General features: G+C 46.8%; 1 protein-coding gene across 4 annotated transcripts in view; it reads right to left on the bottom strand.

Annotated features, from left to right (window-relative positions):
• Window positions 1–1,202: 1,202 nt before the first annotated feature.
• The window catches only part of Mgmt (O-6-methylguanine-DNA methyltransferase), a 272,039-nt gene continuing 256,681 nt past the window's right edge, over window positions 1,203–16,560 (bottom strand). For 2 of the 4 annotated variants that reach the window (XM_005402022.2, XM_013503087.1), the window contains exons 4-5: window positions 10,991–11,130; window positions 3,315–3,772 (exon numbers count right to left, since the gene is read on the bottom strand). In XM_005402022.2, the coding sequence (XP_005402079.1) occupies window positions 3,566–3,772; window positions 10,991–11,130 (347 nt within the window). In that variant the 3' untranslated portion in view covers window positions 3,315–3,565. Of the gene's footprint in view, window positions 1,465–3,314; window positions 3,773–10,990; window positions 11,131–16,560 lie in introns of those variants that run through there. The other 2 variants (XM_013503088.1, XM_013503089.1) reach the window with 2 other exon arrangements.

Genomic DNA, 16,560 nt, shown 5'->3' with positions numbered 1-16,560 from the left:
TTATCTATCATTTCTGAATCCTCCTACATGCTGTTTGAAACTCAGCACAAAGATTTTTGGCAAGTTCCAGAGGGAAATGAACAATTTTCATGTGGGTTTAGCTGTGACTTCCTGCCTATTCTGATGGTGGTGAGGTCCCTGCTGGTAACACCTGCCCAGTTACAGCAATGGATACCACACAGACAAAGTGGGCAGGATGGGAGACAGATCTGGGGTTACAACAGAACCTGTGGGAGTTTCACCTGGTTGCAGAAATCTCCCTGAACAAGCCCCTTGAGATTGTCCCTGATCCCTCAAGGCTCCCACCAGTCACATATCAAGGAGGGTTCTAAGCAATCTGTATGCAGGTTTTTGTTTTTAGTCTGCACTTTTATAGGAAGTAAATTCTGGGTAACACTGGTTTTCACGAATGATCTAAGAAACAAAGTTAGATGGTTTCCATATGAACATACCTATGTTGAACATGCTTTGGCTCCTTCTGATGGCATTAGGGATTACTAGGCAGTAGTAGAGAGCCATGGGGTAAAGATTTATACTGGAAGAAACCCAGATGATTTGGATCTCTAGCACATGATAGAGCCAGTCAGAGTTGTTTAGGAAGTTGTCTGCTGTGCAGAAAGTGTCAAGAGTTAAAATTCCAATTAAGTTACCTAGAAGGTGAGCCACTGTTTCCTCTGAAAAGCCCACTTCCTACAACTGTTGATTCTGGAATTGCAAAAAACAACCACTCCTGCAGTTCTGCAAACTCTCTCATAAAAGCCTTCAGAGTTCCTGATTGGGTATCAGCCAATACCATTATAGCCACACGCGCACAATTATAGTTTTTCTTCTCTGGGTGTAAAGACTTAAGCTCTTTCATTTCATCACCTCACATGCCATGGAACACAGCGAAGTGGGTGAGGTTTACTTGCCTCGTGTCCCTAGTGGGAAGACAGGGAGAAAAACACCCCCCTCACCCCTGCAAAACAGCCTCCTGCCTGGCCAAGGGCATCTATTCCACTATAAGTGTGGTTCCCCAAGAACAAATATTGTTTCTGAGTCTTTCACTGCCTTAGTCTCTGGAAGTGGTGAGAACAGCGTGGCTGGCAGGAGCAGCAGCGGTTGTCATGCTGCGTGGGTCTCCACGTCAGCATTCAAATCACCACAGTGCTGGACAGGGAGACCCGGCTGGTGAGGGGCATGCTGGGCCAAGGCCAGAAAACACAGCTTTTTTGTTTCAACATATCTTTTATTTGGAAAATATTTTTGTATTTCTTTATGCCTTTCCTTTTCCTCTTTACTTTCACAAGCTGCGCTGCAACCTCGAGCCAAAGCGGCTCAAGGCAACCCGTGCTGGTGTTTCATGTCGGCCTCTGCAGAGCTTGTCCTCGGATCAGTACACAGCCACGGTGGCAAGGCCTGCTGCCTCTGTCAATGGCCACCTCAGGGCATCTGTCGAGCCTGTTATGACAGCGGCAAGGAAACCTTCAGAGATGAGAACAGAGGTGGTTTTTGTACTGCTCCAAGGGTACAGCCCAAACAGCCCTACACACAGTTCCAGGCTGCATGAAGCTGCCAGGTCTTGCTGGTGGCTTTGATAAGGTGAGTGCTCTGGCCACATGTAGCTGATCCAGGCTGGGGGCTCAGTCTCTCATGACTGCATATCCCCAGGTCTCTTTCAGAGACTCACCCTACTTGAAATCTTGGAGATCACACAGGAGACTCCCGTTGTGCTGGGCACCCAGGTGCTCCGAGTCCAGAAAGGTGGTCAGTGGACAGGGTACATACCTGCTCACCCATGTGTGGGTGCGGGAGGCAGCCTGGAGGCCTGTCTTGGAGCAGGTTCTACCCTGCTGCCCACATTCAAACTCATCCTAAAGCAGAGCGAGGCTGGGGTCTCCCACAGCACACTGCAGCCACAGTGCCCTCTGTTGGAATGCATGCACACAGAACACAGGCAGGCAGCCCAGGGCCTGGAGCTGTGCCTTTGAGAACCAGAACTCTGTGCTGTTAAGGCAGAGGAAAAAGGCAGCAGCCAGTGCTTGCTGGTGACTCTCAGGTGCTGGGGAGACATCTGCATAGCACAACCCTTGAATAGCCCCTGACACAGGGGGCACCCTGACCCTTCCCATGCATCTTCCTGGCCCCCTCTGCTCTCACAGTGACATAAGGTAATAAAATGAGCTAAAACACCCCAGTGAGGCCAACAGGAGTGTTAGTGTTCACAACTCATGGTGTGACAGCCTAGGACACTGTCCTGAGAAACCAGATGTCTACATGACCTGTCACGTGTGAGACTCAACTTGCTTCATAACAGTTGAGAATGACCAAGTGCAGAAAAGTGGGTACTGGTCATATCATTTTGTGTTCAAGGAAACATATCCAGAAGTAGTTTGTAAGACAAGGATATAGTAAAGTGTAAGCTAGGGAGAAAGGCCTGAAGCTTATTTTCCTGGGTGCAATACCAGGCATATACAGACCATGCAGTTATGAAGTTACATTTCTATCCAGGTTTCAGGGACATGTGCAAACCACTTGAGCTTCCCTGCTGCAGTTCACACTGGCACAGAGAAGCCGGTATAAAAACATATCTTTCTGCAGCACAGTTGGGTGCACTTTATTTTCTCCATACATCATGCACTCTGTTTTATTCATCCATATTCAGAGTTACAGGTTTTTCCTCCACTTTTTGGACGCAGTTAACTTTAAAGCTAAAAGGATGACAAAGTGTTAGATTGTGTTATAAGGCAGATTTGTAAACAGGTCTCAATGGCATTGAAGGTGTGAGCTATGTGTGACCTTGCACTTCTAGGCCAACTCTAGGAGTTGACCTGCTTTTCTTGAGACCTCCTGGAGTGGTTTGTGTCTTCCCTGACTCTCAGAACATGTTAAGCCAAGGATACCAAGAGAGACAAGGATCTGGGTGAGATCTGAGCACCTAAAAAGGTGCCAATTCAGCCAAACCCATGTCCTAGGAGCTACCTGTCTTCCCAAATCTTTTTGGAAGATAGTTATTTTCTATTCAATTGATCCTGACTGTCTTGTATCAGCTGTCTGGCAGCTGCAACAACAAAGCTAGACACCTCTCCAGAGCACCTGCTTCCCTGGCTTGTCCCCTTCCCTTCAGGAAGACTTGAGCATGGAGCACTCAGAGCTGAGTGTGAGTCACCATCTCAGCAGGACAAATGGCCAGGAAGGAAGGAAGGGCCACTTGGGGACCCCGCTGGGTGAGGGTCAGCTGTTCAGTGTGAACAGTCTGGGGCAGCCAGCTGTTGCCTGTGGGTGCCAGATGCTTCCCCTTTCCCAGGCAGGGGCCTAAGTTTTGCCAGGCTTTCTCCACTGTCCCCATTTTAATGGACATTAAAAATGGAACAATAACCACATTAGAGAAGGGAACAAATGATACGCACAACGGCTGGTCATCTGAACTCATTCTGTTGTAAATGTAGAAACAAGAAAGGGTAGACACGCCATGTCCCCCAGGACACATCTGGCTCTTTTAATATAGTGGTGCCACCACACATCCTGCTTCCGATGTGGCATTACATTCACGTGTCACTCAAATGTTTACGTTGAATACAAACACTCAATTTCGGCCAGTGAGCTGAGAGCTGGTGGTGCCACTGGCTGCGCTGAGCCTGGGTGCAACCAGACCCAACTCCTTGCGGGCTGGCTTCCCTACCCAGCTGCCTTCATGGGCCAGAAGCCACTCCTTCACAGCCCGTCCTCCGGTGTAGTGGCCCATGGTTCCATCACTGCAGATCACTCTGTGGCATGGGATGAGGATGGGGACCTGAAAAACAGGGGCCACCACCATTATTTTGGCTCTGGGATAGTGAGGTCTTTGGGAGTCAAGAGCAAGACCCTGAGCAAAACTGGTCTAGCACTTACTAGGCAGGGCTCATGCCAGGCAGGCTGCTGGCATGAGGTGCTAGTGCCGGCTCTGTGTCAGCACCCCCACCTCCATCCCCACAGAAGCCTTCAGCTGGGAGCCCTAAACAGGCTGTAGGGACACATGCCCTGTGGTGTGGGATGTGGGGCCTTGTCCAGAAAATACCCTTTACACCAAGTTTTGGGAGGAGAAAACTTACCTTCATGTGATGAATAACTTATTACATATGTCTTCAAAAGTTAAAATTAAATTTCTGAGGTCAGGATGGGATGTAACCTTCTCAGATATCCTTGGCTTTGACAGGAAGAGTCAGGGATGATGCTACTTGACTAGCCAACTGCAGCTATAGGCCTGATTCCATGAATACTTTGGTTTTAAAAATATGGTTTTATTGGAACACAGCTGTGCCCTTGGTATATACTGTATATGGCTGCTTTGTCAAACCCTGAAATAGTCACACAACCGCCCGAGCCCATCACAAGAACAGTTGGCTAAAGCCTGTTTATTCTGTATTAGTATTGAGATATCTTCTTTTCCCCTCATCTTTGGGAAATTTTAGAGGAATCTGAGTGGCTCCAGCTTCGATCCCTTCCCCTCAGAGGCTCCCATGGCCAGCCCATGCTTGGATAGGGCTGGTCAGCTGGCACCATCTAATCCTAGCATAACCCCCAGACCAGAGCTCTCACCCAGACAGATGGTGTGGATTCCCCACTCAGCTGGTTTGGGGAGGGAGGGCTGCCTCTAGCTTTCAATCTTCAGAGGGACAGAGAATGCCATGGCCCATGGTCTGTGGGGTCAGCCTCTGTGGCCCTCCCTTGTAACCATGTGGAGGGACAATGCTGGCTTCAACTGCCCTCACCCACAAGGAAGGAGGGACAATAACTCAGGGAGCTCAGCACTTTGTGGGTTCCTGCAGGTGACCTGCCTCCCCATTGGTGCAAGGTATTCTGATTATTCCTCAGAGGGTTGGTGCATTCCTTGGTTGGGGAGGTCTGAGCCCAGCCAGTAGGGCCGGTAATAGAAGTCTGATTCTGGTGGGAATTGCTGGAAGACACCATGGCCATGTCATCTGCTCTCCATTTCCTGCTTGGCTTAGAGCACAGGTAGAAAAGGCAGGGGTGGGATCAATGGCCCCCTGAAAGCCACAGTGAGTGGAGTCGCCTCTGGTTGCCCACCTGTCTTCCTAAGTGGCAATAGAAACAGTTCAGAGCATGCTCAGCATGCCAGGCAGGGTCACACACGAGTCACCAAGAGTAACATCCTGTCTGTACACTGCAGGGGATCCCAGGAGGCTCAGCAGCCATTTCTGCTAAGGATCCCAACAAGTAGCTCCTAAGAAGAGTGGTTCTGGACTCATTTCATAGGAGAGCCATGTAGTGGGAGCTCAGCAAGGTCCTATGTCCCTAAGGAAGAGGTCTGTGTGAGAGTCCCTGGGGGAACAGACTTCAGCCATATATGGCTCAGTGGCTGGGAAGAAAGGACCCAGGTCCTCAGCCACCAAAGCCCTGAGACATGTGTGGTGACATGTCTCAGCATTGAGGAAAGTGTTATGATAGCTGCTCTGTGGCGAAGGTAAAATGCCAATGAGTACAACTACAGGAACAGGTGCCAGCTCCAGAGAGGTCAGGAGGATTCAGGCTCACTGCCACAGGAAGGCCCACAGCAGGTGCTACCCTGCTCCAGCGGCCTGCCTGACAAGAAACACAGCCATTCCCACAGGACTCCAAGGGTGAAGATTCCCCAGACTGTTGCGGGATACTAACCTGACTCCCACCTTTCTTTCTCCCTCTCATCTCGCAGTTCGGAGATCTCTTGTCTCTTATGCACTCTCTGCCTTTATCCATCCCCCCAAGGAAAGCAAACTGAACAAAGTGACCAATTACTGGTTAGTTGTTTCTAAGAGATGCTGCACCCAAAATCTCTGAACCCTGTCTCTGGGAACCTTCTGCTTCCTGGGATGTTGCTTGCTACTTTGCATCACTGAAGCCCTCACTGTGGGCAGCTCTGTGGTCCTCACCCACCAGGCTGTATCTGCCAAGCATTTCCCTTTGTAAAGCTCAGTCACACATGTCCCAGGGGCTTGGGGTCATCTCAGCCCCTGTGCTGGACACAAAGCCACCCAAGGTCATAAGACTGTTAGGAGGTAAAAAAAAAAAAAAAAGGGTTTGGCAGAGTCTGAAACCATCCACTGTCATCGTGACAGCTCCAAATGTGCACTGCCTGCCTCTCCTTGAAGTGGGACTGATGCAGTGGGGGTGGGTCTTTGTGGACTGGTTAGCAGGTAATCGGGCTTGGGAGACAGGGATTTGGCTTCCCTCACCCCACAAAGCCCATCCTGGTCTGACTACAAGTTTGGGTTACTGTGGTGACAGGCGCAGATGTCTAAGAGAATCACAGGGACCATCAGCATGATGTAGGGGGAGGAAAGGAGACTGACTGTTCATGTGGAGCTGAACAGGTTCAAAAGTGGACACTCTGCCATGGACCTCTGACAGCATCCAACCCCAGACTCCCAATCTCCTTGGAAGGAGCAGCAGAAAACATTAAAACGGAATACTTATTCTGATGGGTGGCTTTTTGCCATTACCGCAGATTGAACTCAGAGCTTTTGTACTAAATTATAGCCTTCACCTTTTGCATTTTTAGTCAGGGTCGCACTAAGTCACTAAGTTGCTCAGGTTGGGTTTGAACTTGCAATTCTCTTACTTCAGGTCCCCAAAGTGCTGAGATTACAGGCATGTGCCACCATGTCTAGCTAATTGGCGGCTTCTGTTAAGACACAATAGTCACATTAACAATTTCTATTGAGGACAGTATTAGATATTACCTAATTTTAAGAGTACCATTACCTAATTAAATAAGAGTATCATTTAACTTAATCTAGCTTACAAACACTTAGGCACAAATTCTATTTTCCTACCTAATGGTAGACTTCACAGCTGAACTTTGATTTTTCTCCCTTCCCTCTTAACACACTATGAAATTATCCAAAGGAGTAATAAAAATGTCTCTATCCCCCCTCTGTGTATCAATACAAAGATTGAACTGATGGCAAATAATGACAGACAACTATGGCCAGTCTTCACCTTGTGTCTTCAGTGAGGGGGACAGGTCACTAATATGCACTGCTTTTAGCACAGAAACGGCACCACTGGTTTTGGTGGTAGGTTTCTGACTATTAAAACAATGAAACCACTAAAATTTATTGGGGCCCTAAGGACATTTTCAAAGGATCTTTACCCTCTACGCCCTCTTCTTTAAAGCCTGTGCTGCATAAAATGTAATTTTTATCAATAACCAAGAAGCTCATAATATCACAGCTGCATTGAAATCTTCATGCTGTGAAATCTAATTCATCCAATACACGAATCCATCACTTATGCAGACCCTCTCTCAAATGCTATAAAACTTCCAAACCCATAGATTTGTCTCCAACAAAAATAACATGAAGGGGCCTTTCAATCAATAATGGAATCCCTCTGATTCTGGAACTGGCTGAATATTTTTTCCAACTTCGCCTTTGTTCTTCTGGGTAGAGCCCACAAGGGAAAAAGCTTGTTTTCACTCGCAGCCTCATCAATACCTAAATCCTGGTGAACAAGTGACACCGAGAAGTTGTAATCAATAGCTCCCTGTGCGTTTTTTTCTTCTGGTCAAATGGTTCAGCTCCACTGACAACCCTGACACTTAGAACATGATGCTAAATCTTTATCAACAGCCATCTGGGTGACTGGCAGAACAAGACTCGGGGGGTCATCAACGCTCATGGCAATCTGAGAATAAACTAACTCCTCAGGAATGCGTTTGTTTAGAAAAAAGTGGGAAACTCTCCGTGCATGTATTGATTGACTCTGAACTGCATTTAGCAAATTCTGTCTGAGGATGGAGTAGAAGGGGGTGTTGTGGGGTGGGGGTTGTGAGGAGTCTTCAACTCGATACAGTAGAACACTGACCAGCCTCTTGGGCTGAGTGGGGCACAACCTTCCAGAAGGCTGCTTGATCACCCCATGGGCTGGTGAGTCCTGCCTGGAAAATTTGGAAGAAAACAAGCTCTAGGACAATAGAGATTCCCACACCACAAAACCCGTTCCCTACTCTGGGAAAGGGGCATAAACTTATACTCACAACCAGTGCTGTGACAGGAACAGCATATGGTCATGTTTATTCTGGCACCTAAGGAGTTAGTGCAGCATGGTGCTTATGGTATTTGTAACATTCTGAATCCATTTTTTTTCACCCTTACTCTCTTAAATGCACAACTGTTCTTCTAGGCCTGAATAGGAGAGGCATTTTCTGTGAGCTCCTCAACTTGCCATCATTGGAGCAGGGTGATGTTTACAGTTCTCCACCTGGGCCTTGCTGCCAGCACCACTGGGAGATACCCACTGAGGACAGAGATATCAGGCATGGCCCATCTTGAGCCAGGGCCTTTTCTCTCTTGAGTCCCTGGGTCACTTTCTGACCCTCTTATCCCATTCAAGGTTTTCAGGGGATCTTTGTGGGAACATACCATGTGAGCTACTGTACCATGTGCAGCTACAGGTTATCTTGTATTCCAGACAAATCTTATGTGCATATATGGCAGCTCCAGGTACTATAGCAAACTTCTGCACAAGCTGAAGGTTCCCGCATGAGTTCAAGTCCATAGAAAGGCCACGGAAGAGACTTAGTAGCACCCAGGCTGCTCCTGACACAAGAGGGATAAGGATCCTGAGAGGGGGAGACAGCTGCTTGTGGAAACTTCCTTCTGATTCTGTTATCACCTCTTTTCCCAGTTTTAGCACACAACTGGGATGTCGATATGTACACATGAGGCATTAAGAGTTTTAAAGGCTGCGAGATTCTTTTAAGTGACTGAGGCTATATCTGAACAGAGACATTCACAGAGATTAATACCAGAAGAATCACATTTGTTTGCGGAATAAATATTCCTGAATAATGCCATGAGCAGGTCACTAACCAGTAATGGCATTTCCACTGCAGAGTGAGTAGAAACTTTTGGTGTCACAAAAGGCAGGTGTGTGTGGGGTTTCTAACTTGTATATGTCAGTCAGTGGAACTTGTTTCTACAGCAGAAGCAGCAAGTTGCACAGATCGAGGAAGCAAGGGGTATTGGTGCTACTGACGGGACAGCTCCTACCTTCACACGCACACACAGGGCTTCAGGGACCAAGTAAAACTGCTTCATTCCCAGACAGGCCACATGAAATCGTATTTGTGTGTTGTATCCTGCTGCAGGAATGACCAGAGGAACACAAAGCCATCTTCTCTACCTTTACATCTGGAGACACTCACATCTCAGTGAAGAGAAAGCCAATTCCACCCCAAGGGCAGAAGAGGAGAAGCACTTTCTGAAACAGTAGCTTGCAATGATGTGGAAAGAGGGTACAAAAATGTTATCTGACAGTGTTTTCATGGGGCATTAAACAGAGCCACAGCATTTGGCCTGCCTCTATGTGTAGCAAAGCCAAATGCCTCAAACTTGAGTTATGACCTAGGAGAGGATGGTGGCCTTCCAAAGGGAAGACGGGTATCAACCTTTGGTGGGAGATGTCAAAAACCATCTTTAGAAATTAGACTTGGAAGCATCCAACAGGCACTATAAAAATTCACTGGAAGTGAGCACCCTGTGATTAGCATATAACAGGTGCAAAAGGAAACATTATTATGCCACTCGATACTGTCACCAAAACCCAGGACAGGAGCTAGGGAGTGATTGAGTATGGTCCATGTTGCGTCTGGCTCCAGACAACTTGGTGTATTTCAGCAGGGCAGGCAAATTCCCCCTGAGGAGAGTGCACACTGAGACAGTGCATTCCACCATAAACCCACAGGAGCTGCTTCTTCAAGAATAACAATGCAGTCTTGTGCAAAAGGCTACGTAATTGCCATCTCCTAGAAACCAGAGGGCTCTGCCCTCAGGCTGCCACAGCGCCTGGTAGGAGCAGCCGGTGGTGGTGTGAAAACGCCTGTTCTCCCTTGTGAGCAGGGATGAAAATAGTTTTAAAAATATACAGCAAAGCCACAGATATTTTTTTAAAAAGTAGGGTCTATCTGATTTAGTAATTTCCCATCCCATGATACAATGATCACATTTGCTCTCCCTGATAAGATGGTATTCCTCTATCATATTAGAGACTCGAATAGCTTTAGGGAGAAACCGTTACTAACTTGATAGCATACCCTCACTGGGCACGGGGGCGCTGATGAGCAAGAACATTCCACGGGGCTCTCAGGGTGGTGCAGGGTGGTGTGTGTGTGGTTTCTAACTTGTGTATGTCAGTCAGTGGAGCTTGTTTCTCATGTACACTGCCCCTGTGGGTTGTGTGGGGGCCCTTCCTGCTCACTCATGGCAGGCTATGGGGCCTCCGCCTGGCGCACATCACATGCTGCAGGTGACATCCATGCTCACACAGGATGGCAAGGGCCATGACTATAGAGCCAATGTCCCCACTATGCTGGCACCACTGCTGGGCAACAATCCCCACCCCTCTACGGCATGTCCTGTCCTCTGCAAGCATGGTCAGGCCTTTCTGTGGGTGCTTGGTAAGATGTGACTACAGACTCTTGGAGGGACAAGGATGGCCCAGAGGGGCTAGCCTGGTGAGACATCTTGTGGATACAGCAAGTTGTCCATGTTGCAGGGTCTTATACCTCCTGTGTTCATGCCCATGAGACCTAGGAAATGCTGGGCCTCAGTGACAATGTAGTACCCAGGGAAGTTACACCATTTTAGCTATAGCCTCCTAGCAGGAGTGAGGCAGGTAGGTGGGCCTCTTGGTCTGTTGTGACTTCTACTGTACTCATGGCATTTGGAAGAGTGTTGCCTGCACAACAGGCAACCAACATACTCTACTGTGCAGCGAGTGACTGAACAAGTGGACAAATGAATGGAACCTCCTTCCCGTCCACTTCTCTAGGCTCCACCCTTTTACATGCTCACTGCCATGGTCAGAGGCTCAAGTAGCTGGAGCACAATGGGCTCTATCACAGATGTTGCCTCTCCTCCCCACTCCAGCTGCACAGGTTGTCTCTGAAACATGTTTAATCAAATGACATTTCACCCTCAAGTATCCACTTGTCCTTGGCCAGCCTGACACCCATGCCTCCAGAACTTACAGGATTGCTTCTCATTGCTCCTCCCACTGCGCGAGCTGCTTTGGGGTTGCCTGCCAGGGCTGCTAATTGCTGGTAAGAAACCATTTCTCCAAATTTCACAACCTTCAGCAGTTTCCATAACACCTGTCTGGTGAATGAATCTGAAAGGAAGAATACAGAATGATGTTATTTGGACAAACGGCTCCAACAGCTCTGATATAAATAGCTGCCAGTCCTGGAGCAGAAAATGCAACGACACAAATAGAGGTGTTACATTCAATTAAAACACATCCTCTACACAGTGCCCTGTCACCAAGTCACAGGCCAGGAAAAATGGGAGGGAAGCACACACAAAGCAGCTAGGCCCCTCAGAAGGCCTCCATGTCTCTGCTCTCAGATCTGTAAATTCCTTCCACTTTTCTATGTTCCATGCAGGACTTCCACATGGCACTCTTCTGGAAGGTGAGCACATATGCATTCATGAACAGCTAATTAATAAGCAGAGAAGTCCCTGCCTGCCTACCTATTTGGAAGTTTTTTGGACTGCTGGTTAATTTCCAACTTCAGCTGGGACACAGAAGGCAAAAGTAGCCAGGGACAGTGCTGAGGTATTATGCTAGCTGTGCACACCTAGCAGTGGGCAAGAGAGCCTTCAGCCTCTGCTCTGAATGCCAGACGCCCTGGTATGTGGGTGGGTGGGTGGTGACCTTGGTTACAGGCATCTTTAATGAGTAGGGCTGCACAAATAAAACAATGCTTTCCCACTTTAATTGGTCACATCAAATCATATGCGCTCTGCTTCCTGCTACAGGAATGACCAGGGAAACATGTGGCCACTGTCCCTCCCACCATCTCAGGGTTTTAGAAATGCTTCCTGGGTGTGAGGCGTGCAGGGCAGAAACCCAGGCACATGAAGGAGGCCAGTCTGAATCGATACCTATTGTCTTTCCAGGGGGACACATGGCTCGGGAGCACTGGAAACAGACACATCCTCCATCCCACTGGCTCAAAGCACTCTGGGGACAGGAGTTTGTGAATGGTGACAACAAAGGGGAGGACTCTGTGGGCAGGAACGACGTTTCGGAGTGTGTCCATGAGAGCATTCATTACACTTGGTGCCAAGCTGGCAAAGTGTGATTTGGTTCTTAAAGGAAACACACCCTTACATGCATGTTAAATAATAAAAATCACTTCTTAACTGAAGGGTACGATAATCACTTCACTGGGAAAAAAATCTGTTTAGTCTTTATTATAACATTAAGCAAATTAAACATCAGCATAATCCAGGTGATACTAGAAAAGGGTCATCAAAGAAATTAACTTTGTTGTTCATTAATTTACATGGATTAGTAGAGGGCAAAAAGATAGCAAATGTGCTCTAGTTTTTGTGATATAATTTCAAACTGTACACCATTTGTGGCAGGAGGGTGACTTTGGGGTTAATCAGACTGATTTGTCCTTTTAATTGCTTTCTATTCAAAGAAAATTCATTAGATAATGTTCTCTTCAAAATTCATGAATCAATTTAACTGAAGAAACCGCATTAACAGCTTTGGGTTCATTAGCACATGCAGTTGTGAAAGGCTGATTGCTGGGAGGGTTTCCTTAGGCAAACAGACTCTGTTTACTGTCTTTCTTCAGAAAGGGGCTTGAAATCACACTGTTAATCATTATTATTGTTACTGTTGTTACGCCTAACTTAAGAAAAGAGAAGGCAGAGAGAAAGGTAGCCTGGTGTCACTTGTAGAAAGTGATTTCAGGGACCTTGTTTTGGGGAAAAAATAGTCAAGCAGCCCTAGATGCTGAAATGATCCCTGCCGTGCTGGCAGAGCACAAAGTGGTGGCTTGTCTCCTATGTTTTGACCCAGGGAGAGATGTGGCCGCAGTGCTCTGAACTTCAGTAAATCAGCTGGAATAAAATGAGGTGGGTAACCCAGCTGGAACAGAGAGTGGGTCCGAGAGATAATGGTACCTCCCAGTGCCATTCACCATGCTCTAGCCTTCAGCGCTGCTTTGATGAATGACTGCCAAATTAGGGCGACCCCTCCTCTTCAGTTGGAAAAGTATCACATAATGGAATGATTATATGCCTGCTTATGAACCAGAGATTCCCAAACATGTTCAGGTTCACTGTTGTTTTGTCACAGAAAACTGTTTCTTAAATGGTATGCACTAGACAATATATTGGGTGGTATAGCTCAAAAGATGTGATATTTCACAATCAAGCATGTTAATTTACAAACACACCTGAAAACTCCATTTCATCCTATAGGAAACAAACGCTTTATTTAGTTTAAATAGCTCTCAAAGACAATGCCTTTGACCCTAACCTGTTCACACTCAGATGGCTTGTACTGTCCCTATTTGCAAAGAGGGGGTCCACAATTTCTATTGGTAAGTATCTTTCTAAAATGTAGGAAAATTTGCCAGTAAAACCAAAACATGTTAATGTAGAAAATACAATTTCTGGAGACTGAAATCATCACACAAGTCCTCAGTGGCCAGCTCAGTCATTTTGGATGAAACCACTAACATATCATCTTTCTCTAGTGTGGGTGTCCCCAAGAGTGAGCCCATGACCCTATGCTGTGGGAGGTGGCCTCTGCAGTCCTCATTCTGGTACTCCTTTCCTGCAGGGCTTTCCTCCTGGTTTCTTCCTAGACGTACCCTTTCTGGAGTCTGTTCTGGGCCCCGGGTACCCTGGCTGTGTTGGCATTGCTGGGGTCAAGATAAGCTCTGCTGGAGGTTGACCTGTGTCTCAGAGTTTACTTGTCTTAAGGCCATGGCTGTTTTTATTTTGTTTGACTGGCCACTTTAACACATGCACTATAACCACCTAACTGAAAAGGACTTCTAAATTCTATCTAGATTGTATGTCATCAGTCAGGAGGCAGGAGGCAAGATGCTGGCCTCAGGAAAACTGTGCTGTGCAATGGACAGTAGGTTCTCATGCACGTGAAGGGGGTGGGTGAGCAGGGCCCTGAGGGGGCCAGGCAGTCTTCACTTGTGTATCTGGATGACATGGTGAGACTGGCTCTGAAAAGGCAGTACCCGTTCAGGGCACTGTGGGAAGAATTAGTCAGGGAGCAGCCTGACCCTGCCCTGCTGTTCTTAGGTGAGTTTCCTTGTCCTGGCTGCTATGAACATCATCATAAGAGCTCCCTCAACAACATGTCCCGTGCCCTGAGAGCACATGGCTGGGCATGGAGCATACTGTCAATGGCAGGGCTGGTTTGGAAGCCAGCTCCCTGTGACACCAGGCTCAGATTCAAATACTGCATGCCTTCCCTGTGAGGCACAGCACTGAACTTCCAAGTGCTTGTCAAAGAGTCTCCTTTCTCTCAGCTACCACAGTTCCTTTGCAGAAGGGTGCAGCTTCCCAAGAAAGGCTGTGATTCAGCAGTCCAGTCCTAGAGGCTATGCCTTGGCCAAGCTGCAGTAAGGGAGACACACTCAAGCAGACTTATGTTACCTGCAGGGCCCTGCCCAAGAACATCTCAGTGGCTGGATGTGGTTGTGGACATGCGTGGTCACAGAGTATAATGCTTCCATTCCTACAGATTCTCCCTATGATAGCTACAGGTGGCTGGGAAGGGGCTCCCCCAGGACCTTGTAACCATGGCACAAATCACAGCTATTTGACCTCATGCTGCCTGATCATCAGGAGCAACCAGAATTGGCTTTTAAGGAAAGCTGAAACACTCTGATGGAGATAAGCAGGGGTTCTGGTTCAGGTCAATGGACATTGTAACTGGTCCCTTCTATAGAACACCTTCACAGGATTTGGCAGAAAGCAGACAGCAGCTCTTGTGAGGGCTGTGAAAAGTCAACAGAAGTGGGCAGACTGGGGAATAAGGTACTGAAATGAAACATTGCCAAAATGATGAGTGGTTTACTGCTTTTCCTGCTATCCCAAGGCTGGATTTACCATAGGCTGAGCTTTGGTGGAGGCACTCCAGGGCTCTAACACCTGGTGGAAGAAAGGGCACCTTTGGTGTTCAGAGAGCATGGAAAACACTTTTTTGTGCCTCTTGGAACTCAGACATCTTGGACTCCTTGAGCAATCCTGTGGTGCTGGCAGAGGAGCATGGTGGCTATAGGAGCCTATGCCCCAGAAGAAGAGACAGGCCTTTCCTGGTGGGAGGAAGTGTGGTTCTAGGAGGGAAAACTCTGTTTTTCTGCTCTTTGGGCCCCAGATTGGGCTCAGTCACCAGAAGTGTGTATCTGAGTGGAGTGAGTAATGTCCTAGTTTTGTGTTCAGGAGACTGAAAAAGGGAACCCTAAGAACTGGAAAGTACCAAGGAGACTGCAAACAATTTTTTTCACACCAAAATGTTATTTATACATTCCTAGATTCATCTGTCCAGGTGAGCTGTGCACCTGTCTCGGTGTACATATGTGGTCCTGATCCTAAATCAAAAACTTTGAGAACTGATGCAAGGGTTAGGCACTGCCAAATGCAAACCAGGTGCGGAGCAGTACATGGGGAGACAGATTAGAAAGGGACTACAAATGGAATGGACACAGAAACCATAATTCAAAGAAGGCCAGTTGGAACTTATACAACTAAATCTAACCAGGTTGACTGCTTCCTAAAATAAAAAAATCAACATTACCCATAGGATTTATGCAAGACTCAGAGTTTTCATAAGGTGGTTGGGCTACAATCCAAAATTACTAAGTATGTAAATAATTAGCAAACTCTTAACTTGCTTGGGAAAAGATAATCAGTACACTCCAAAGCTGACCTGGAACTGGATTCATCTGACAGAAACTTTAAAGGATGTGTTGTAAAAATGCAGTAAGAAGCAGTCAGGTATGGTGGTGGATGCCTCTAGTATAATCCCAACTACTCAAGAAGCTGAGGTGTGAGTTCAAGGCCAGCCTGAGCAACTCAGTGAGACCCAGTGTAAAAGAATGCTTCAAAAAAGGAGAAAATCCTTGCAACAAATAGACACAAAGTTTCAGTAAAGAAATAGGAGGACTAAAGGATAATCAAGTGAGTTTAGTACTGAAAAATAACCCAACATACAAATTATTCTTCATTGGATCAATACTAGAATGGAGATGCAAGAGATAATAGTTAATGAGTTGCACACAAGCCAAAAGAAACTACCCAATCTGAACAAAGAAAAAATGTATTTAAAATAAACAAAAGACCAAGGGGAATCTTGGGTATGTGGAACAAAGTTTAAAGATGTACTATTTATGTCACTGGATTTCCAACAGGAAAAGAAATAGTGTCGTGTAGATAAATTTAAAAAAAATAGATAAAATTTCCCCAAATTGGCAAAAGACACATAACTACAGATGAAACCCCCCCCAAAAAAAACCCCAACACATCAAACTACAAACAAGACCTACCCAAAGAAGTTCAGATCAAGAAATAATATGATCAAACTTCTGACTGTTAAAGATTGAAAAAAATTCTTAAAAATCACTAGAGAAAAAAAAAGGGCAGCTATCTGAAGGGCCATGGGAACCAATCAGCAACAAAAGGTAGAGGGAGGTTACTTTCCTCATCACTAACACACAATATCTGACACTCACAAGTTAAAGGAGGAAGGGCTTACTTTAGCTCACAGTTTGTA

The sequence above is a fragment of the Chinchilla lanigera genome, unplaced genomic scaffold (assembly GCF_000276665.1).
Source record: "Chinchilla lanigera isolate Chin_1 unplaced genomic scaffold, ChiLan1.0 scaffold00076, whole genome shotgun sequence".
In the NCBI taxonomy this organism is placed as follows: domain Eukaryota; kingdom Metazoa; phylum Chordata; class Mammalia; order Rodentia; family Chinchillidae; genus Chinchilla; species Chinchilla lanigera.
The sequence above is the reverse complement of the archived record's forward strand: the minus strand, read 5'-3'. Positions and strand labels throughout refer to the sequence as shown.